At 41.0% G+C, this 22,705-nt stretch overlaps 2 protein-coding genes across 5 annotated transcripts; one reads left to right on the top strand and one right to left on the bottom strand.

Annotated features, from left to right (window-relative positions):
* Positions 1–387: 387 nt before the first annotated feature.
* cpt1b (carnitine palmitoyltransferase 1B (muscle)) lies at positions 388–14,579 on the top strand. 3 transcript variants are annotated; one of them, XM_084060862.1, is made up of 19 exons: positions 388–643; positions 2,565–2,731; positions 3,405–3,544; positions 3,957–4,128; positions 4,583–4,684; positions 4,862–4,999; positions 5,096–5,173; positions 6,026–6,133; positions 6,667–6,751; positions 6,949–7,144; positions 7,673–7,858; positions 8,256–8,361; positions 8,473–8,589; positions 8,806–8,970; positions 9,950–10,084; positions 11,226–11,378; positions 12,567–12,680; positions 12,833–12,925; positions 13,065–14,579. In XM_084060862.1, the coding sequence occupies exons 2-19, from the start codon at positions 2,591–2,593 to the stop codon at positions 13,194–13,196; spliced, it is 2,361 nt and encodes a 786-aa protein (XP_083916988.1). In that variant the 5' UTR covers positions 388–643; positions 2,565–2,590; the 3' UTR covers positions 13,197–14,579. The 3 variants fall into 3 exon arrangements, with proteins under 3 accessions (XP_083916988.1, XP_083916989.1, XP_083916990.1); XM_084060863.1 differs by having other exon boundaries at positions 2,561–2,731; XM_084060864.1 differs by lacking the exons at positions 388–643; positions 2,565–2,731; positions 3,405–3,544; positions 3,957–4,128 and adding an exon at positions 4,369–4,494.
* sephs1 (selenophosphate synthetase 1) lies at positions 13,760–21,569 on the bottom strand. 2 transcript variants are annotated; one of them, XM_084060865.1, is made up of 10 exons: positions 21,524–21,569; positions 18,167–18,289; positions 17,947–18,043; positions 17,755–17,858; positions 17,523–17,630; positions 16,670–16,824; positions 16,475–16,565; positions 16,269–16,368; positions 15,147–15,359; positions 13,760–15,058 (listed from the first exon to the last, which is right to left on the bottom strand). In XM_084060865.1, exons 2-10 carry the CDS (start codon positions 18,260–18,262, stop codon positions 14,844–14,846), a joined length of 1,179 nt encoding a protein of 392 aa, XP_083916991.1. In that variant the 5' UTR covers positions 18,263–18,289; positions 21,524–21,569; the 3' UTR covers positions 13,760–14,843. The 2 variants fall into 2 exon arrangements, with proteins under 2 accessions (XP_083916991.1, XP_083916992.1); XM_084060866.1 differs by lacking the exon at positions 21,524–21,569 and adding an exon at positions 21,051–21,234.
* Between the last annotated feature and the right edge of the window lie 1,136 nt (positions 21,570–22,705).

Here is a 22,705-nt window from a genome sequence, read left to right as displayed (position 1 = left end):
TGACATCAGGGATCTCCATATATGGGCATATCAGTCAGATCTCAGAGCCCTTATCCAGAGAATGACAGCTCATCACTGCCAAGTCTGTCATTGCAGTTTGTCTTCTGGCTCTTTATTAGCAGAAGTGATTTTGTACTGGAGAACAGTACACTGTAGGCATATGAGGTTACCATCTAACTATGGTGTCTGGTTACAAACAGAAGCTTTCTATGAGGGAGGGAGGGATAGGGAGGGAGGGAGAGAGAGAGAGAGAGAGTGGGTGGGGGTGGGGGTGGGTGTGGGTGTGTGTGTGTGTGTGTGTGTGTGTGTGTGTGTGTGTGTGTGTGTGTGTGTGTGTGTGTGTGTGTGTGTGTGTGTGTGTGTGTGTGTGTGTGTGTGTGTGTGTGTGTGTGTGTGTGTGTGTGTGTGTGTGTGTGGGGGTGTGTGTGTGTGTGTGTGTGTGTGTGTGTTGTGTGAGAGGAGGAGGGTTAGAGAACAGAGGGCACAACTCTGATCTCAGTACCTGAGGAAAGCCACTTCAAGGACACTGGAGTCACACAGAGCATACAAGACTGGGTCCAGAGGAATTTCACTGCCACTGTGACAGAAACCAATGTCACAACAACCTTCGTAAGCTGATTATAGTGCATCTGATTCAAAAAAGGTAAGAGGATTTTAGACCGTTCTGCATGCATCTTCTGAAGATAGATTTTCTGGTTGTTAACTGTAGTGCATTTAAAACTACTAATACCACAGAAGGGTATGACAGCTTTGAATAACAATAAAATAATGACATTATGCTTTGTGTGAGTTGTTGGGTGAACTGCAAACTGTTAGAAAATGTGTCATGGGTCAGATATAGACCAAAGCAAATGCGTACAAACCAGTCATTTAGGCATGTTTTGTTATTGTTTTTAGTTTAAAATATTGTGAGATGAGACAATAAACTCATGGTTACCCAATGTATCTGTTTAATAGAATCTCATTTTGTTAAGTAAAGCAAGTGGAGCTCCCTTTGAAATGTGGACTGTACTCTCTGTTTATATTTTCATGCCCATCCTAGGCTAGAGCACATGCTTAACCGGTGCACTGCACCGCTATATCTGGTGGTTAACCTTTGTCCCACTTGGCTACAGAACTGTCCCCGTCGTATGACATGGAAAAAGAAATCCAAGCTTACCATGTCCCCCTGGCCCTAACAGAGACTTATTTATGATCTGCAAATACTCATTTGTGGAATTTGAAAAGACCAATGTACTCACTGTGAAATATTCTAAATGTAAAACCGCTATAGTTTGTGTTTTTGTGTATCTTGAAATCCTATTTCAGCGGGTCATGTTATGGATAACCATTGGAGGCAAACAGTACAGTACAAGCCCCTTCAGTAACACAATACAGCAATGAAACAGAACAATGCAAGGCTGACAATAATTACTCAGTAGTCAAAATTGGCTATGGCCTATGCTACATAATTTGTGTTTGAGATTTGAACAGTATATTAACTTATTTTTTCTTATTTTCTTCCCTGGTTACTATGGTATAGTGTTATGGACCATATCAATTGTTATTGCCCATTCAGTGCCCATTCTCTGGGTGTTAACATTGGTTCAGTTTACAAAAGTTACAGAGGTACAGTTCTACAATAATGCTAAAAGGATAACACAAAAAGCCCTGAGGGCTTGTTTCCATTGTAGTCCTGTGTATTCAATTCATCATTCAGTATAAAGACATACTATACAAGAGATCATCAATACAAGGAGCAGTAAAAGTATTATTTACATAAAAACATTGAGGGGTGACTTTTGGCAAGCTAGATGACTTTTCTAGGGTCCAATTGCAAATTGCAGACAAGTGCTCTTTTATGGCAGTTTTGAAGGAGGGTAGGGAATCACACTTTTTGATGGCTGTTGGTAGGGCATTCCACATTTTGGTGGCATAATAGTAGATCCCCGACATCAGTGCAAATCAACGTTGGTTGACGTTAATGCAAATTGCCATTGTTAGGCAACCGTTTCTGTTGTGCATGACTTCAGGACAGAACTTGATCAGTGAGAGAGAGACAGAGAGAGAGATATGGATAGGGAGGTTGTGTGTGATGTCATACCAGAGCTTGATCAGCGAGAGAGAGGGAGGGAGGAGAGAGCCTATTTCACCCACACAACCCACCAGTCACAACATTTTCTTCTGTTGTGACTGACAAGTTGCCAGGCAACATTAAGTAACCTTGAATACCACTTTGTGTGTGTGTGTGTGTGTGTGTGTGTGTGTGTGTGTGTGTGTGTGTGTGTGTGTGTGTGTGTGTGTGTGTGTGTGTGTGTGTGTGTGTGTGTGTGTGTGTGTGTGTGTGTGTTGCGCTCAATCAGGCTAATGGTTAACATTAGTTAGCTTGTTGAAATGACTTTCCCTTCATAGCCGAGGCTACTCGATGCAATAGATCAACTCACTGATTCAAAGAAAATTATTGTTAGCCGATGAATTCTTCTGCAGTATAGTTATAATCAAGCAAATGCAGCAGGTAAACTGCTGTGAGTTGATACTGTTGGCGTAACTGTAAATTGATCAAATATTGTTATTGTTATAGTCAGGACTTACCGAAGGAAGGTCCTTAGAGATGGCGGAGGCGCACCAGGCGGTGGGCTTCCAGTTCACCGTACGACCAGATGGTCTGGACATTAAACTGAGCCAAGAGGTCATCAAAAACATCTACCTGTCAGGGGTGACAGCATGGAGGAAAAGAGCTATACAGTTTAAGGTAATAAACTGTAATACAGTGGTTCTCAAAGTTGGGTCTAGGGACGCTCAGGGGTCCTTGGGAGGGTTCCAGGGGGTCCCCAGAAAATGTGTTGTTAGTTACTGTAGGAGGACCTAAATGAACCCTTACAGGTCTGAAATTAAAAGTAGCCCATGATTAGCTTCCAGTTCTGACCTAGCAGGGTTTCAGAATCAGCTTTATTGTCACATCACAGGTTTACAGGTGTGAAGAAGTGTGTGAAATTATAGTTTTTCGTACAAGCTCCATCATTTGTAGTTTTCAGGAAAGGGAAGAAAACAGATAGATAGAAAGAAGACAAAAGAATATACAAATATACATAGCATAACGCTATGTATATCTGTAGCTCTATGTAAATAAACAGCAGCAGTAAATTAACAATGAAAATAAACAGCAAAAGGTGCAGACATAAGGTGCAGCAACAATAGAACAGTAATAGACATAGGCCTTTGTGTGTCTTACAAGCAGATGAGACAAGTTTGAAAAAGGTTATGTAACTCAATATGTCTACATGAAATTTCAATGTGAATTAGTCTATCATAGCAGATCATAGAGCATTTATGGCCATTGCCATGTGCAGGGACTGTGAATGCAAGTTGAATGGCAGTGATTCAGGCCTGTTTGGAGAATGACATCACTGTTTCCCCCTCTTTAGAATGGTGTGTTAACTGGTGTCTACCCCGCCAGCCCGTCCAGCTGGTTGATAGTTGTCATCGCTATCATGAGCACCTTGTACATCCGCATAGACCCCTCTCTGGGCATGATTGACAGCATCGCAGAGAACCTACCGCAGAGGTCAGAAACCGTACAGCATATGTTATATTCACAGCATACAAAGACACGGCATAAGAGTCACGGTTCTTAACAAAAAGTACAGATTGTCTGCTTTCCATAGTGCCATCCATCCATTGCTAATTAGTAATCATGCATCTTCCTTTGTTCTCTATTCTCTCTTCCCTATTCTAACTCTTCCTGTAACTACAATGTTACAGGAAGAATGTTTTGCCCACTCTTTTAGACCTGTAATCATGTGATATGACAATAGAGTTGATTCTGATGAGACTGTTAGACCGTATACAGTATGTCACATGTCAGTCACATAAGCCAAGCTAAAGCGCCTTTTTACAACATTTTTTTTTTAACTTTGACCTTTTAACCCTATACATGACAGTGTAACAAGATCAGCATTGTGCCTTCTTCTGAACAGAGACAGCATGTCAGTGCAGACCCGGACCGTGTTGAGTGCGATCCTGTTTGCCACTGGTCTGTGGCTGTTCCTCATCTACCTGTTGAGATACACTCTCAAAGCCCTGCTCTCCTACCATGGATGGATCTTTGAATCCCATGGAAAGATGTGCCACTCTACTAAAGTGTGGCTGGTGCGTCTGTCCATTTATCTATGTGTTTATTTTTCTTTCCATCTTAGCTCTTATAGTCTGTAGAGTCTGTCCGTCCATTATACAGTGGGACAGCTAAAGGACCACACAGATGATCTGGTATATTTAGCTCATTGATTATGACTCAAGGTATACTTGACATTACTGTGTTGTAGACCATTTTCCAAAGCATGCTATGGTTTTCTTCAAGGTCCATATGGTATGAAATCAGCTTGCAGTGACTATGATTTGAAAAGTCCAGCAAAAAATAGTCCCACTCCCTGGAGAAAAGATGGATTTACGATTACGAATTAAATTCAAACATCAGTGACATAAACCATGCAATAATGTTCAGCAACAATTATTCAGGTACCGTTTGTTATATGGATTAAACTGTAAAAACACAGGTTTTGTATATATTACGTTTTATACTAGCTTTGACATCATCTGTTTCCAGAGCTTGGTGAAGATGTTCTCGGGTCGCAGACCACTCCTCTACAGCTTCCAGGCTTCCTTGCCAAGGCAACCTGTGCCTAGTGTGGATGACACCATCCTTAGGGTGAGGCTGGGGTGTGGTGGGACACTGACAATCTGTGTAATTAGAATCAGACTGTCCGGACTGACCTTCCATGACTATAATTACATCGAGAGTACAATCATATATAGCTATCGTTATGATTTGCAGATAACAGCAGTCCAATGTACTGACATAAAACGGTCCTGTCTTTTCCAACAGTACCTTGAGTCAGTCCGTCCACTGCTTGACAATCAACAGTACAATCAAATGGAGATTTTGGCCAATAACTTTAAAGATTCCATAGCACCCCGACTTCAGAGATACCTCATCCTCAAATCCTGGTGGACAGCAAATTATGTATGTATTCCTTTAGAAATTATTCTGAATTGGCAAATAATTCCTTAATTTGATTCCATATTAGAACCATGTGACATCATGTATTTCTTATCCTAGGTGAGTGACTGGTGGGAGGAGTACATCTACCTCAGAGGCAGGAGTCCTATCATGGTCAACAGTAACTTCTATGTCATGGTAAGAGAGTACATTGATGTTGTGTTCATTGCTTCGTTATCTTGCATAAGAAGTGCTGAGTGGAAAACCCCTAATGTATGAAACATTTGATCATCCTTTATGCAGCTTACATTATATCCTTTAAGCATATGCATGCAGGTTACATTATATCTGTTGGATTTGCTGATGTTCATGCAATTTTCAAGGGTCCGTCTTGCGTCGGATATCCATTATCCAATGCCCATAAAGAGCTGATGCAAATTGGAAAATACATTTTAAAGGTTGTGGTTGCTTGCTCGTTCTGTTACTTCATTAATCAATATTTACATTTTACTGAATGTAGCTTTTATTTTCATTCCTGAGCTGTTTAAGGGCTTAATGTTTAGCAAAATTCCCACATTCGATAGCACCTGATGTTACACTGTGCCATACATGCATAAATGCGACTATAGAAGGCGGTCCAATTTGCTGCTTGTGTAATTAGCTACTGCCTTAGTAATTCAGACTTTAATTACACATACGTAAATTGAAAGCACAAATTGTGTGAAAGGCTCAGCACAATCTGAGTCTGGCCCTTTGTGATGGAATTCATTTTTATTATGGGTTGAATTGCTAACATACCCGTTTTCTTAGTACTCTTAATTACTTTACCACCCTGTTGGTTTACTAGCGTTCATGCCACTTTACTACAACCTTGCACTTTGTTCGTTGCTCTGGGTGTCTGCTAAATTCTTAAATCTGAAATTGGAATCAATCCCAAAAGCCATACATATTTTATGCCATATGATCCATAAATGTACCTATAATAGTGGAGAAACCTGAATGTTATGTGTGTTATGTTTGTTTCTCTGTGGCGTGTATGTTTGAATGAAGGACCTCCTGTACATGAGCCCAACACACAGGCAGGCTGCACGGGCAGGGAATGTGGTCAATGCGATGCTACAGTACAGACGCAAGCTGGAACGAGGAGAGCACGAGCCTGTAAATGTCTCCATTATTTTACCTGTTGTTGCTTACATCTTCCTAGTCCTTCCTCACTATTCTCAAAACATCTGTATACTCCTAATAATATTCTTGTCCATTCTCTCAGCACTCTTCTCTGTGTTACCTGTTTGCTCAACAAAAACTAAACGCCCTTTTGCTAGTTCTTATTGTTACTCTGTCTGTCTTATACAGCAGTGGTTCTCAACCTGTGGGCCGGGACCGCCAGGGGGGTCCCCACATGATTTATTTTTATTTTTTTTTGCGGGGGGGTCCAGTGAAGTCACAATTTAAGGAATTTTAAGACCTTTTTATACCTCAACAAAAAAACAAAAATACTATGAAAACTATACTATAAAAAACGGTCAAACATTGGCCAAATTGTCATAACAGTATAAGAAAGAGGCATGAATTGTGAAAATAGCAGATCTAAATATGATTCTTATGGGGGGTTGCGGCCTGAAAAGGTTGAGAACCACTGTTCTAAAGCAGCTTGGACTCATGACTGACATGTCTCTCTTTGTCCTTCCCAGCTGCGGGCCTTGGGCATTGTTCCTATGTGTTCCACTCAGATGGAGAGGGTGTTCAACACTACACGCTTGCCTGGGGTTGAGACAGGTATCATCATCCAAGCAACTTACAGTTCAACCAGTCATGCACTGTAAAATCCTCAGTGTTAATTTAGAGAGAGTGAGTGAGTGCTGCTTCGTAGTCGAAGTACACCTATGATATTTCAACTTTTTTTCCTACCCTTTCTATGCTTTTGCAACATGGCCAAAAGTAACTGATCAGTTATTTTGTACTCTCACATTCAGACATTGTGCAGCACCTTACTGACCGGAAGCACTTGGTAGTCTACCACAAGGGCCGGTTCTTCCAGGTGTGGCTGTACACTGGGGGGCGCCACCTCTTACCCAGTGAGCTCGAGATGCAGTTCCAGAGGATCCTCAATGACACCACAGAGCCCCAGCCGGGAGAACTGAAACTGGCTGCCCTGACTGCAGGGAACAGGTATTGAACATCAAGGTTATGGTTTTGATTTTTTTGAATTACATTTTGACTCCATGATTTCCATTTCAGTTAGTTTGAATTTGTTTTTAAAATGGGTTTGCTAGTTTTGCTTAGTTTTTATTTTGTGAAAAGGCTTAGTTTAATTCAGGTTTTATCAGTTTTAGTGTTAGTTTTCATTTGTTATTGTAATGTGGGGCACTCAGGGGTGAGATTCAAAAAGCTCAGAAAATAGTTTTTCATGGTTCATGGTTTGAGTTACTTTTTTATTTTGTTCAATAACTAAAATGTAATCCTTTTTGTTATTTCGGTCGTATAATGAACTATAATAATAGCCTTGTTGAACATGCGCACACATAGTATACTAACTAACACACACACACACACACACACACACACACACACACACACACACACACACACACACACACACACACACACACACACACACACACACACACACACACACACACACACACACACATCATGGGATAGTAAACTGTCATTGTGCTCTCTTTCCCTCCCTTCTAGAATCCCTTGGGCCCGGGCTCGTATGAGGTACTTCAGCCATGGAGTGAACAGAGCGTCACTAGACGCGGTCGAGTCGGCTGCCTTCTTCCTGACGCTGGATGATGAGGCGCAGGGTTATGACCCTGAGAGGCCCGGTTCACTGGACAGTTACGCCAAATCCCTGCTGCATGGGAAATGTTACGACAGGTACTGTATAGGCAGAGACTAAGATGAGGGAAGCCTCAAGCCTGTTAATGTTTTTAGCAGTGGTGGAAAAATGTCACGTGCTCACATTTTCTTACTTAAAGTAAAAGTATCAATAGAAATACTCTGTTGCAAGTCAAAGTCTGGAATTCAACATTTACTTGAGTGAAAGTACAAAAGTATTGGTAATTACCAAAAGTAGAAAGTACTCATTATGCAGAATGTTTTCAAATGTATAAAATGTATGAAAATCTTTGGAAAATATCCGATCTACAAGCTCACAATGCGTTGCATCGCGACGCATTGTGTGTACAGTAATTGAGTTGATGTACTTAGTTACTTTACACCACTAGTTTTTAGTGCTGTGTTTCAATAATTAACTTATTTCCTTTTCTCTCAGGTGGTTTGACAAGTCTTTCAATTTGATCTCGTACACCAATGGCAAAATGGGTGTGAACACAGAACACTCCTGGGCAGACGCCCCGATCGTGGGACACATGTGGGAGGTACGGTATACACAAATACCCAGTGAAGTATTTTAAATCAGTCTTTCCAAAGAATGTCATTAATCAGTAATGCTCAACCAACCATCATTGCCCCTATCTGTGTTTATGTAGTATGTCCTCGCAACAGACTGTTTCCATCTTGGCTACACTGAGGAGGGACACTGCAAGGGGGACGTGAACAAGGGCCTGCCTCCCCCCACTAGGTTACAGTGGCAGATTCCAAAAGAAGTATGACATTATAACCACATACTGTATGATATATAATAAAATGTCATCATAGAGATAAACGGTTTATGGTTCAATTCTGCCAAGAAATAATTCTCTTTAAATTATTTGCCAATGCCCAACTGATGGCCTAAGTTGTTACCGCTTAGCTTTAAAAATAAATAAGCTGCCTTCAAAAAGCCACAAATATTGTTGAAAATGTGTTTTCCTCCCTCTTAGTGCCGAGAAATCACTGAGAGTTCATACCGTTTTGCCAAGAACATTGCTGATGACGTGGACTTCCATGGCTGTCTGTTTGCAGAGTTTGGGAAAGGTCTGATTAAGAAGAGCAGAACCAGCCCAGATGCCTTCATTCAGCTGGCTCTGCAGCTGGCCCAGTTCAGGGTATGTTCAGCGGTTTTCAAAGTGGGGTCCACGGACCCCCAGGGGTCCTTGAGGGGGTTCCAAGCGGTCCCCAGCTAAATGAGTTAACCCAATAAGACCTGACCTTCTAAATCAGTAGTTCTCACACTTTCAAGATTTTTCAAAAATGTTCAAAAATAGCAGATGTACAAGCTTGTAGCGTGGCACAACGTGACGCGCTGTGAGCTTGTACTACATCTGCTATTTTTGAATAGCCAACGCAAAATAAAAAATGACACCAATGCTTTCCTGGTTTGAATTAATATACCATTAATATAGCATTAACCCTATCGGCTATTTGAAAATAGCCCACAACGCCCACAACGCGCCATGATGCGACGAATTGTTAGCTTGTAGATCTTCTGCTTTCAAAGATTCTTTATAATATTATCTTTTGGGAACATTTAAACAACACAAAATCTTGTATGAGGGTCCCTGGCACAAAAGTAGTTTCAGATAGGGGCCCACGGCCAAATACATTTTGGAGTCCTTGACATGAAATAATTTGAGAATCACTGTTATAGAATATGCTCCAGTGTTATTATGACACAATGCATTTGCTATGTTAGTTGTTAATCACTGTTGTCTTTCCTCCGTATCAACATACCGTTGCTGTCAGACAGAAAACTTGTATGTCAAAAACCGTACATTTTCAGGAAAGAAAAGGTGTTCCAATGGTTCCAATGCAGTTATTATTTAGTCACAAACTATTGTTGATACTTTCAATGGTTAAACATAAGGGTCGCTTCACTAGTTTGGTTACGTGAAAATACCAAATCTACAAGCTCACTAGGTGAGCTTGGCTATTTTTGCTGCTTTTAGATGACACTGTCATACGCTGGAGTGCAATATGGGGCATCAACTTATGATGAGAAAAAGATGAAATAGGGAGTTGTTTCTGCCCAACAGCAACAATATGCTCCACAGTAACTAAACGGGTGTAAATGTGTTCTTACTGTAGGACCAGGGAGTGTTCTGTCTGACGTACGAGTCGTCCATGACTCGTATGTACCGAGATGGTCGCACAGAGACTGTGCGTTCCTGCACCTCTGAAGCTGTGGCCTTTGTTAGAGCCATGGAAGACCAGGGGGCAACAGTAAGCACGCATGCACGCACACACACACACACACACACACACACACACACACACACACACACACACACACACACACACACACACACACACACACACACACACACACACACACACACACACACACACACACACACACACACACATACGCACACACACACACACACACACACACACACACACACACACACGCAAACACACAATGATCAATGATCAATCAATACAGTTATTCTGAGATGACACAATTGATAAAGCAGACCAGCGATCACTTACTTACGAGTATAGTTCACCCAAAAAATGACATATTTTCTATCAATTACACACCATTCATGGAATTGTTTTTGTTTTTGTTGCATTCCTGAGCCAATAATTTCATGACCAGCCACCCCGTCATCGACAATTCATGGACAGTCAGACTTTGAGCTATCCAATGTCAGATTTGAGTGCTAGCAGTTTGTCACATGAATAACATGGTGACCTCAGTGGTTAGGTTACACTGTCTCTACTGGGACTAGGTGACCAGGAGACAGAGGTCTGGTCTCACCTGTCAACTCCACGGACCCTGATCTCCTCAGCTGAGGTTTGCCTTTCATCCGTGCGGAGGGTGAATCTGTTTGCTGTGACATTAACGTGACATCACCCCACAGGTCATTTTTGAGCAGTCCACCATTGGGCAGGCTATAAGAACATTGTGTCTGACCCCTCACATGTATTATACCCTGAGTGTGAGTTACTGCCGTCAGGTAGGAGGTACAGGGGTCCCTGCATGGAGCTATAATAAGTTCGAGCACTCTTTTGTCCCTCTGTTAATCACACTCCTCAATGGAGGTGGTGCTAAGGTGTTGGTCTTGTTGCACTAGGTATGTTGGTTGGGGTGGTATACTATCATGCTGGAGGCTGATGTATAGGCCTAAATGACTATTAGGGTTGTACGTGTCTCTGTGTGCCTTATTGTTTTTAGTTTTTGTACTGTATTGAATGGTATTGTATTGTATTGTATCGTGTATGTATACTGCTGGTCTGTGTCTCCAAGACAGATTTCTCTCAAGGGAGACAAAATAAAGTAACCTTGAACCTTGACATACTAAGGCTTGAATGTCCAGAGATAAGAGTTTGTTGTTTTTTGTTCTGTTTCTGTGATCAGACTGCCCAGAGACTTTCGCTGTTCCGCCAAGCAGCAGATAAGCATCAGAACATGTACAGGCTGGCCATGACTGGCTCTGGTATCGACCGCCATCTCTTCTGTCTCTACATCATGTCCAAATATCTGGGTGTCGACTCCCCGTTTCTTAAAAAGGTCAGTGGCAGTGGGTCATTTCAGGGGTGTATACAGGTATTCTGTGCATTTTAGATATCACGCAAATCACAGAGCTTCTTCCTGACTGTCTTCACTCTTCCATATCTGTATCTTTTTCTCTCCCTTTATATTATATACAGTATATATATGGAATAGACTCGGTGCATAACTGTAGTCCTGGGTTTCCCGAAGGTGGTATACCCATTATCCATTTCTGGTCCAGTTTCCCATAGCTTTAATTGATTAGTACGTCAGCAGATTTATACCGGGAACACATATGAAGGTGTCATACTATGTGTTTCCGGTTCAAATCTGCTGCCTCACCAATCAAGTGAGGCTATTTGAAACTGAACCAGAATAGGAAACCGGGACTGCAGTTAAGGTCAAGGTATAAGGGGATCTTGTACCTTGAACACACTGTTCAGTATACCTGACATTTGTTTTGTCACTTTATTAATAAAAAGAATTGGGAGCATTAAGACGTGCGTGGATCTTTTGCCTCTCTCCAGTGTTGCCCATGTGATCCAGCACCTGTTGAAATATTTGTTTGGATGTGTGTGCATCCCTTGGACTGCTACTGACATGATACTGACAGTGATACTGACATGATACGGACGGACAATGATACTGACATGGTACTGACCATGATACTGATAATGATACTGACCATGATACTGACTCTTAATTTGTTATGCTCCTCTGACACTGTAGAAGTAGTAATAAAGACAAACGGTAAAATTCTAATCGACTCAAACAATAAAATAATGATCAACTGTGTATATAGTGGCAGCAGTACACCATTGTTGCCAGTAGAGGGCAGGGGGACTCCATACATAATTGTTAGCTCACTTATACACAAAGTGAGCAATTGTTCTGCATTAAGCTTATTATCGCCAAGTAATTTGTCTTTGCACAAGGTTATCCAACCGAGGGCAAGGCTGAATGCCAGACAAGAATTTGCTAATCATATAATCAACCATAGCCTTATTTTTTCCACAAAGTGAGAAAATAGCATTTGATCAATCCTTTAATTGAATAAATAGTTAAACATCACTAGTATCAATGAGGAAGTGCAGAACAAATGACAAAAATGCATAGACCTATATAAATTCTTGGTTCACACCATCTTAACCCTTTCTAATGTCCCATGTGCCTTACTACAACACTAATCTCATCCTTGTTCTGTAGGTTCTTTCGGAGCCATGGAAGTTGTCCACCAGCCAAACACCTCAGCAGCAACTCAACTTGGTTGACCTTAACAAGTTCCCAAACTATGTAGGCGCTGGTGTGGGGTTCGGCCCGGTGAGTTGACCGCTTAACACACAATAAACGAGCACAAAATTCAGCACCTGCTTCATTCTGCCTCTGCTCTGCAAGAGGCTTGTAAATCATGTGTTATGTGAGGGTGATGTACAGTACAACGAAAAGGGACAATGGCACTTCTCTGCCCCCAGGTGGCCGATGATGGTTATGGAGTATCTTATATCATCACTGGAGAGAACCTCATCACATTCCACATCTCCTGCAAGTTCTCCTGTACTGAAACAGTAAGAACACCAACACAGACTTGTATAGCTATAATAAGAAACTAATAAATATCAATAAAGTAACTATATATATTTTTTTTAAATCTAAATTTCTGTTGCATACTTGTGGTCAATTTCTCTTCCTTGTTCTTCCTCCAAGGACTCATTCCGCTTTGGTCAGAATATTCGGAAGGCCATGTTGGATATCCAAACACTTTTTATGCCTGAAAACAACAAAAAGGAGCAGCAGGGAAAGCAGACAGAGCTAGCTAATGGCAAGAAAGAAGAGTAACAGCTAACTATCAATGGATGGATAAACCTAGACCTCTGCACCGGTCTTTAGCATGACTATAAAGCAATGTTCCAGGACTGTTGTCGACTTCAGATCAGTTTGGTCAAGATTTTCTGGTGGGTCACAAAAACACCTCAAAGGTGGTGAACATTGGGTCTGTTACCAATTTCAACATTGCTCAATAATGGCACATTTTTCTTGCATTCGTTGTAATTTTGATATGAAATTATTTGGACTTTTTAGGTCTTTGTCAATATGTGCATATGTAAATATCCTTGAAGCATTCAGTACTGTATATGTTTGGAAATTTTAGTCCTTTATTACGTGTCAGTATTTATTAATTAGCTGTTCTGTTCATACGTGTTCATTTCTGATGCGCCACATAAAAGAAAATGCTTGCTAAAGCAAGAAGAAATACATTTATGAATCATCACTCATTATACTGTGGGTTCTTAGGTCCAACAAGAGAGAAACCTTGCGTGTGCCATTGGTTATACACATGGGTCTGAACAATGCAATTTAGGAACTGGTGTTAAGTGTACACACAAACAAAACTCCTCATCCACTGTTAGAGAGAAAGCAGCTTTATTTATTGTCAAGCTGGGATGCTACACCTTTTGATATCCATCTTAGAGACATTAACAAAGGTTCCGCAAGTGGTACATGAACTGTATCATCCCATCATTTAGATAAAAATGTAACCAGCTGTGAATTGGGATCTTCGTAGGCGAGGCCTAATGTATACTTTGTAATACAACTGTCACTAGTTGAAAATCTGTTCGGCCAGTTATACGGTCATATGACAAAGAATACATTTGCTTAAAATCGGATTCTTACAGCCTCTGGGACCTTCAAGAGAACAAAATGTAACGGAAAAAAGGTTTCCCATTGTGATACAGTATTGCAAACAATTCTTATGTGCTAAAGCACATTGGGCCTGCATCAATTGTTTTATATGGAATCAAATTATCAATTATTTAAGTACATGATACGTGATTTCCTAATGTGTCTATTTGACTGATTTATTAGTTGGGCATGGGGGGGTAATACAAAATAGTTCAATGTGGACAAAAAAAGAAAAAGAAAAGAAAAGCAACCCATTCTGGTCAATTTTCAAAGTGTTACAAGGCATCGGTTACAGCAATGAACTAAAACTAGGCTTTAGAACTGTACAAAGTGAATGGAAAAACAAAAATGCCATCACATTTGCTTGATGACAGCATTTTTTTTAAAAGCACCAAAGAGGCAAGACACACCAGACTTCTTCAGATTCAAATTGAATCAACAGTATCAGATTATCATATTTCTAACCTGAAGCTGCCTGCTAATCAAACGTTTTTTTCAGTTAACAAAAAAAGAAAAGAAAATACAACAGACGCAAAAGGCAAATGGGTTTGGATGCATGTTCTTTTTCTTACCAATTGTTATCTTGTGTTGTAGTCTGAGTCCGTTGAGTGACGACGTGCCCTTAAGGTCACTGTCGGGGGCATGTCATTACATTTGGATACACACCAACTCAAGTCTTCTGTATACATACTGTATGTGTATATGCTTAAACACTCTGGGATGGTTGTCTAGTTTATGTGTCTAAAAAAGCACCCAGCAGAGGTCTGAGGGGGTCCGGTGTACGATGCGGTGGAGGAAGGATTAGGACGTTGCACCGGGGGTTGGGTTGACATTTTGAGTGGCGGCTTGCGGTGCCACCTCTATGATTCGCGGCTTGTCGATGATGCGGGCCGTGCGGTTCCCTTTCTCCACTATACCGATGATCCACGCCTGGTGGCCCTCGCCATATTTGGGAGATTTGATTTCAGCGCAGAAGCGGGCAGCCTGTTCCCGAGGCAGACAGATAAGCAGGCCTCCTACAAGCAAGATGCAGAGTAGAGATGGGTCAGTGACAAGAGATATGGGACAGAATATCACCCTGCCAGTTAAGACACAAACACACACCTGATGTTTCGGGGCATGTGCCGTGCATGAGTCCAAACATGTTCCCACATGCCTTGGACACAGCAGCCATCTTGGCGAGGACCGGAAGGTTGTGGATGACGAATGACACCTCGCTTCGCTGTTGTCGTGCAAGGGTCTGCGCGTGGCCCAGGATTCCAAACCCTGTGATGTCTGTGGCTGCGTGCGCATTGAAGGTGTGCATCAGACCGGCCGCTAGAAGATAGGAAAAGCCAAGGAAAAGCCAAGTTACAAAGGCAGGTTGTCTTTTAGCTGTTTTTGAGTATGTAATAGATGAGGTTATTATTACACAGACACGCAAAGTATAATCAAGGCCTTTACTGTGGTTGCTGCTATGACACCTGAATTTTCAAGCAGGGATCAATATAGGTTTATCTTACAGTATCTCATCTATTATCTTGTGCTTTTGTGATTTACTGTGTGTTTTATTTGCTTTTAACCTGATTGATTTAGCTTAAGCCCATATTTCCCCTCTTCCTTAAAAAGACCTTGCCTTATGCCAGGCCACAATTATATTCTTAATGGTCTTGCCTGCCTTCTTTGCATGTGACACTAGTAGGGCTTTCACGACTTGAGATTTTTACTGGTCGACTAATTTGACCCAGTAGTCGATGTTTACCTATTTTTTTATTTTTTAAGTTTTAATGCCATTACTACTATTATTATTATCCTTCGGCCTATTATTTATTTCTAATCCAATAGGCTATTATTGGGTAACCCTCTTTTGAGGATCTTTGGAGACGCTGCTGTGCCAGAAGCGCTTCCCTTAAAACGGAATAAAAACAATGCCAAAAAACAAAAAAAAACTAGTACCAACAAGGTCGACTAGTGGTTATACTAGCCCTAGACACTAGTTACTTGATAAATGGTGACTGTTACTGAGATTTCTCCCCACTGAAACCTGCCTATATTGTATAATATCCACATTTTGAAACATTAACATCTATCACTCATCTAAAAGGGACTCTCCCTCTAGCCAAGGGAGACATTGGGCTTCAAAGCTTGCAGCCAGGGCTCCTCTGCTACACTACTTTTAAGTTGTTGGTCTCATTATAAAATAGAAGAGGATCCATTTTAATATAGTGTATATGTGTGTGCACGTACCTGTCCTATTGAGTCGAGACATGTTCATCATGGCCTCATGGTAGGCAAGCTCTACGTCCTCTTGGGTTACAACCAACTTGATCTTATTCCACTTCTCTGGCTGAGAGACAAATCGCAGAGGGACTTGTTACAAACACAAACACCATGTGATCATTTGAAGACTGCACCATCTGAGGCCAAGAACAGTAGGCACAAGGCAGACTTACAATATCCAACCACTGGTGAACTGCTACTGACACCTGAGTCCCCAATGGCTTAGTCAACACCAACACATCCCCTGGCACTGCATTGTCTGGCCTAGGATCACGTCACATAGCGGTTCAGCGTTAGGTTGTGTTATACCAAACTGATTGCGAAAAACGTGAATTAAAGTTAGGAGCTGTGCTGTGAGAACGCCTTACATGATGAATTCGTTGGGTTGGCAGACCGTTGTAGCCACTCCACCCATCACAACCCAGGGGTTGAGCACCGTCTGGCCTCCTGTTACAGATGTGCCGGCCTCCTCTGACGCATCTTTGAAGCCCTGAATGATTAGTGGCATCACTTTGTCCCTCTCCTGCAAGGGACACCGGACAGGGAGAGAACCAAGAACAGATGCAAATCAATGTCAGTTTTCATGTTAGTTTCCATTTGGGTTAAAGGTATGGTAAGTGATATTTTTTGGTTGAAACAAAAAGTTTTTTGTTAAAAGATTAAAACACAATATTTTGATAGTAATCATTGTTATAGAGTGTTTTTTCAGTAGCATGGGTCTCTGCGTCTCTCCAGCTCTTTAATAAACTGAAAATTAATTTTCAGTTGGGTGGCCAATCTTCAGCCAATCAGGAGAAAGTACCCATTTATCAGATTCAATTTTAGATCCAGTTCCAATTTTGTCTGCACATTTCTTTGTGTCATCACTTCCAAATGCACTTGTTTATCCTGTGTGAGTTCTCTCTCCTGATTGGATAGAATTGGTATCCCGACCTGAAAATGCATTTTCTGTTTAATCAAGAGCTGGAGGGACGGGGAGACCCGTTACTGTTACTGAACAAACACTCTACCAATGAGTACTACCAGAATATAAAGCAATTTAACACTGATTGTAACAAGGAAATATCACTTACCCCTAGGTATATTATTTAAATAGGGTTAAGTAAACATTTATTTTACTTTTAGGTTATTATAGGCTGGTTATGGTTATTAAAATCTCCATGACATTTGTGTGGGTTACTCACAGATGTTATTATAGTGGTTCCAAAATACTTAGTTTACCTTCTCTGACATTTTGTTGCTGACTCCCAGAAGCATCAGCATGTTATCACATTCTGTCACTCCCATGGCATACAGGTCACTTAGAACGTTGGCACAAGCTATTCGGCCCTATGAGAAAAAACAGGAGGATTAGGGAAACGAAGGTACCCAGAGTATCACTGTTATAACCTCCGGTCAGTGTGTGCAATTAAGACCACCAGCTGGACACACATCAATGACAGGAGCTTCATACCATCATGTAGGGGTCGTCCACAATTGGATAAATGTAGTCTGTTGTCTGGACCAATGAAAGGCCTCCATGTCTGAGGGGTATAACACAGGTGTCCATACCAATGCCTGCAAACAAAAATAAATAAGAAATAATGGCAATTCTTTCATACTTTGCAGGTCAAAACCTGTGTGTTGTGTTGTGTTTTGGACATACCCAGTCGGGGCATAACTGCTCCAAGGAACTGTTCATCCTCCTGAAAGTGGTTCTCCTGTAGGGATTCAAGCAGCTTCTGCAACACCTCTTGCGGCACCTGCAGTCAAGACAATGAACTCTGTTTACATGTTGACATCCTCGTAGCCTTCCTGTTATCAGCCTGATAGTGTAACCTGCTGTGTGCAGGGAGAATAATCCATCAGCGAGGCAACACACCCACCTTGCAGCCTGTTCCCTTGAGCTCAGCGAAGCGTGTGAGTCTGAAATTCTTGTCCAGCTCATAGCTCTCAGGGTTAAATGACTCCCTCACAGACATGGCTGGATAAACACTGGGTCTTCACCACTAGAGCAGGAACAACGACCAGTGCACAGAATAGGAAAGGTAAGAGAATACATACTTGGAAACTCTGCCTAAAACATGAACAAGTTGAGAGAAAAGCCCCATGCAAACTGAAAAATATGAACATATTCATTGTTAATGAATTCACAATATTAAAGTAATAACACTATTCTTCAAATAGTAAAATAAGTCATAGTAAAACAATAGTACCACTACTAGAGAGGACTAAATACCTACCTTTTTAACAAAGCTTTTTTTTTAAATTATATATCTACACTGGTTTCTGTTTCTTTTATAGTGGTGTGATGATTTGTTTTAATGCAAATGCTTATTGTAGAAGCACTTTGAGATTTACACAAATGTAAAGTGCATTGAAAATAAAATCCATTATTATTATTACTATTAAAATAATAGTACTATTATTTAATTATGTCCAATATATTTCCCTGTTTCACAGAGTACTATTCTCTATCCTGTTGGGTCTTCAACAGGGGGTCCTCAGAGTTACTACAGGGCCAACACCAAATCTTTGTGTGATGGGGAACATTAGCCGAACATTAGCAGATGTACAAGCTCACAACGCCGTTGTGAGCTTGTGAGGCGTTGTGAGCTTGTAGATCGGCTATTTTCTGAGTTTGTGTAGAGGGAAAAAAGAGCAGACCAAGTACAGAGCCACCGATCAAGTTGACTAAATATTGAGGGTTTAAAAGGTTAACTATCTGAAAATACACATTAGCATGAATCCAACTATCTATGAAATCAATGAAAAAGTTTAATCTGCAACACAATCTTATACAGTAGTGGGGGTCCCTGCTTCATCTCAGCTAAGGGGTCCTTAGGCAACGTTGAGGGCCCCTGGCCTACAATAGATGAATCTTAATTCAGGCCAGAGTAACAGATTTCCGATTCACAACATAATATAAAACATACACAAACAATGATGTTCATTTACATAAACTCTGCAATGTGACCAAGATGTCATTATAACAAATGCATAACAAGACAGGTGATGAAATCGTCTTGTTATTCAACTGATTTACTAGACGGGCCCAGTGTTGCCATGTCCGCTTATTATAAGCGACTTTAATAAGTAAATATTTTGTGCCAGGAACCGCCATACAAGATTTGCGTTGTTAAAATATCCCCCCCCCCCGGTTTTAATTGAAAATAGCCGATGTACGTGTTTAAAGTGCTCATGTGGTTTCTTCTGGGCTTGTTTTCCTAGACCTGGTTGCTTGTTTCTCACACAGAATCTGGCAACACTGAAACGGGCCTAGGATCAGGGATAAGAGGATCGAGGGGCGTTCAAGAGACCAAAGAATGCTGCAAACTTAATAACAATAACATTTGCACAAAATACCATGAGGTCAGTTTCCCAGCCGTTCAGACAACGTTTTCTAAAAAGCAATCCCTACATGGACAGAAACTCTACTGCATATAGATGTTAGTTTTTTATTTGATAACATAAAAAATAACAATCGCAGTTGTCTTTTTTTTTTGGTGCGCTGCTACTGCAGGGGCTTGCTATAAAACGGCCAGTGTTGCCATATTTGGAGAGAGAAATAAGCAACAAGGTCTAGGAAACCAAGCCCAAGAGAAGCAACTACGCCACACTAGCACTTGTCCCACAAAACATTTTCCTGAAAATACTCGATAGCCACTGGTTTAAATAGTAATATAATTTGCCTAAATAAGCAAGTACACTTTAGAAACAAGCCCAAAAAACCGCAACCACAAATACTTACAAGCAACTTTATAGAAAAAACAAGTCGCTTACAATAAGCCGACATGGCAACACTGTATGAAACGCTGATCGATGCATGATAATGATGAGCATTTAGCAGCATTTGCACGACACATAACAGCCAGTGATCTAAGGACCCCAGATGAATATGCATTTGGCCGCAGACCCCCCCCCCCCCCCCCCCATCTGAAAATATTTTGTGCCAGAGACCACCATACCAGATTTGTGTTAAAATGTTTCAAAAATATTCCAACAGATTTTTTGTTGTTGTTGAAATAGCAGATCTACAAGCTCACAACGCGTCACATCGCGACGTGTTGTGAGCTTGTAGATCGGTTATTTTCAAATAGCCGTGGCTTGTGTTCATAGACCTGGCGCGTATTTCTCTCGCAAAATCTGGCAACACCGAGCAGCAGTTAAAACGACACATAACAGATCTACCATTGACATTTATGTTAGGTTAAGAACATGCACTGTGCGCTGTGTTCACCGTGCAGCCGCAACATTTTAAGTTACAAAGTTGCAAAGGGAGGCCACATGAGCACTTTAAAACCTATATGCATTGACTATTAAAAAAGAATAATCTTGAAATAAAGGTGAATATTTTAAATATGTTTTGAAACATTCTAACAACACAAATCTGGTATGCGGGGCTCTCTGGCACAAAACATTCTCAGATGGGGTTTAGGGACAATACGTTAATTTGGGGGTCCATGATAAATAATGGAAAATGGAAACAAGTCCAAATAAACAAGCAACTACACGTTAGAAAGAAGCCCAAATAAGCAAGTAAACGTTAGAAACAAGCCCCCAAAAACAATGATTTACAAGCGACTTTTACAAGCGAAAACAAGCCCAAAGTCGCTTATAATAAAAGGACATGGCAACCCCGACTATGAAACGCTGATCGATGCGTGATAATGTTGAGCATAAGCAGCGTTTGCACGACACTTAACAGATCTACCAGTGACATTAGTAACAAGTAAAGAACGTGGGGAGGCATGCGTTAATCCGACAGACCTTTTCTCCGACTATGTGGCATCCGCGTGCGGTTAGGGTTAGGGTTAGGGTTTGGTTCGGGTTTAGTATTGGAAACGTCGGAGCGCTGCGCTGTCGGAGGAATGCGCTGTCGGACTAACATACTGCACCCAAGAACGTGCACTGTTCGCTGTGTGGTCACGGTGTAGCCGCGGAACAGAACGGCGGTTGATCGCAAACATTAGAAGTTACAAAGTTGCAGGGTTCAGAGCCACTGAAACAAAAATGTCGGCGGGGTAAAAAATTAACCCCTTCCTGCCCCGCGCCATGCGATGGTGTGCCACAACATAGTTCGTATGAATTAAAACACGCCTAAACGAGCAATCGGTGTGATGTTTACGATCGTGTGTCACATTAAAGCCGTTTATAACGGTATATGTGCCGATTTAGGACCAAAGCAGAGTTATATTCGTGCAACATTTCCCCTTTAATTGCTCTCGCCCAGTTTATCTTACCCAGTTTCACGGTTTGCGGCGGATCCCGATCCTAGAAGAGCGGGGACGGTACCACAATGCATTGGGGAGAAATCGGGAGTCCGTAGAGAATGCCTGACGAAAACTACGACGATTGTATATTGTATTTACCCCACTAGGTCGATAATATCCTATGTGTTAATTAGTATTGGCTGCGGAAATAATATGTATGCGTTTGATTGCATTGCAACTTGAAAAAATAAAGTATGTGTTTCTTCATACAAAGAGGGGGGGAAAGAGATCTCAAAGGGTCCTTCGCCTGCACGCTGGTGGCTTAGACATTCCCTTTAATGCACTGTGAAGTCTGGCAATAAAAACTCTACAATGGAGTGTACCTTTAATTTTAGTATTTTCCCTCCAATTTAGGCCCAAAAGGCCAAAACACAGATAGATTGCCAATGTATAAAACCTGGTATTAGACTGATTTACTTGCTTTGTGTACTTTTTTTTTTAATCACTAGGCATCTGTCTAAATATATTTTTTAATAGTGTGACTATACAAATATCTGCCAAACTTTCTTGATTTCAGTGGCTGAAATGAATAATTTGGGAGCAAACAGCAGAGGTCACTGAATTCATGTTTAATGATGAGCACAGTCAACTGTACACATACAAGTTCCACAGTGAGCAAAAGCAAAAATAAATGACATGTCTATCACAGTATTTACAACAGTAACAGTAATACACTTGAACTTTATTGTCACATCACAAGTTTACACCATGTGTAAAGGAGAATAATGACGAGTGAATGTAAAAAATATGTATAAAGTATAAAATCTAAAGGTATAAAGGCACAAATTGTCATAGTAACATGATCACATGCAGTGTTCTGCAACATACAACAACATACTGTAGCTAAAACTGAGAAATGTGCATATATAGGGAAAGTTATATTAAGGTATCTTTGTGCCATAATTTGTAAATGTTAAATGACAAAGTTGACAAAAACATACGAATTACATTTATTTTCTGAATGCAATATGTGGAACCAAGTCAGATGCTGCACTATGTAAAACGATTAGCGTATATTACTCCCACTGAAAAACTGGTCACTTAAAGACACATGGCTGTTTTTTGCAAAATATACAAATGTTGCCCTAATTAATAAACAATATTTATTTTTGTTCCCAACCTGCAGCCCCACTTACTTAAGGTATGAGGCAG

Source organism: Gymnoscopelus microlampas (genome assembly GCF_963454915.1).
Source record: "Gymnoscopelus microlampas genome assembly, chromosome: 6".
Lineage (NCBI taxonomy): Eukaryota > Metazoa > Chordata > Actinopteri > Myctophiformes > Myctophidae > Gymnoscopelus > Gymnoscopelus microlampas.
This window is presented reverse-complemented; position numbering and strand designations above follow the sequence as displayed.

Coding starts and splice junctions, on each gene's coding strand:
- cpt1b (XM_084060862.1), top strand. CDS start 2,591: ATGGCGGAGGCGCACCAGGCGGTGGGCTTCCAGTTCACCGTACGACCA. Junction 10,085..11,225: donor TGGAAGACCAGGGGGCAACA/GTAAGCACGCAT, acceptor TTCTGTGATCAG/ACTGCCCAGAGACTTTCGCT. Junction 12,681..12,832: donor CTGGTGTGGGGTTCGGCCCG/GTGAGTTGACCG, acceptor CTCTGCCCCCAG/GTGGCCGATGATGGTTATGG.
- sephs1 (XM_084060865.1), bottom strand. CDS start 18,262: ATGTCTGTGAGGGAGTCATTTAACCCTGAGAGCTATGAGCTGGACAAG. Junction 18,044..18,166: donor TCAAGGGAACAGGCTGCAAG/GTGGGTGTGTTG, acceptor TCTTGACTGCAG/GTGCCGCAAGAGGTGTTGCA. Junction 15,059..15,146: donor CACATGCCCCGAAACATCAG/GTGTGTGTTTGT, acceptor TCTTGCTTGTAG/GAGGCCTGCTTATCTGTCTG.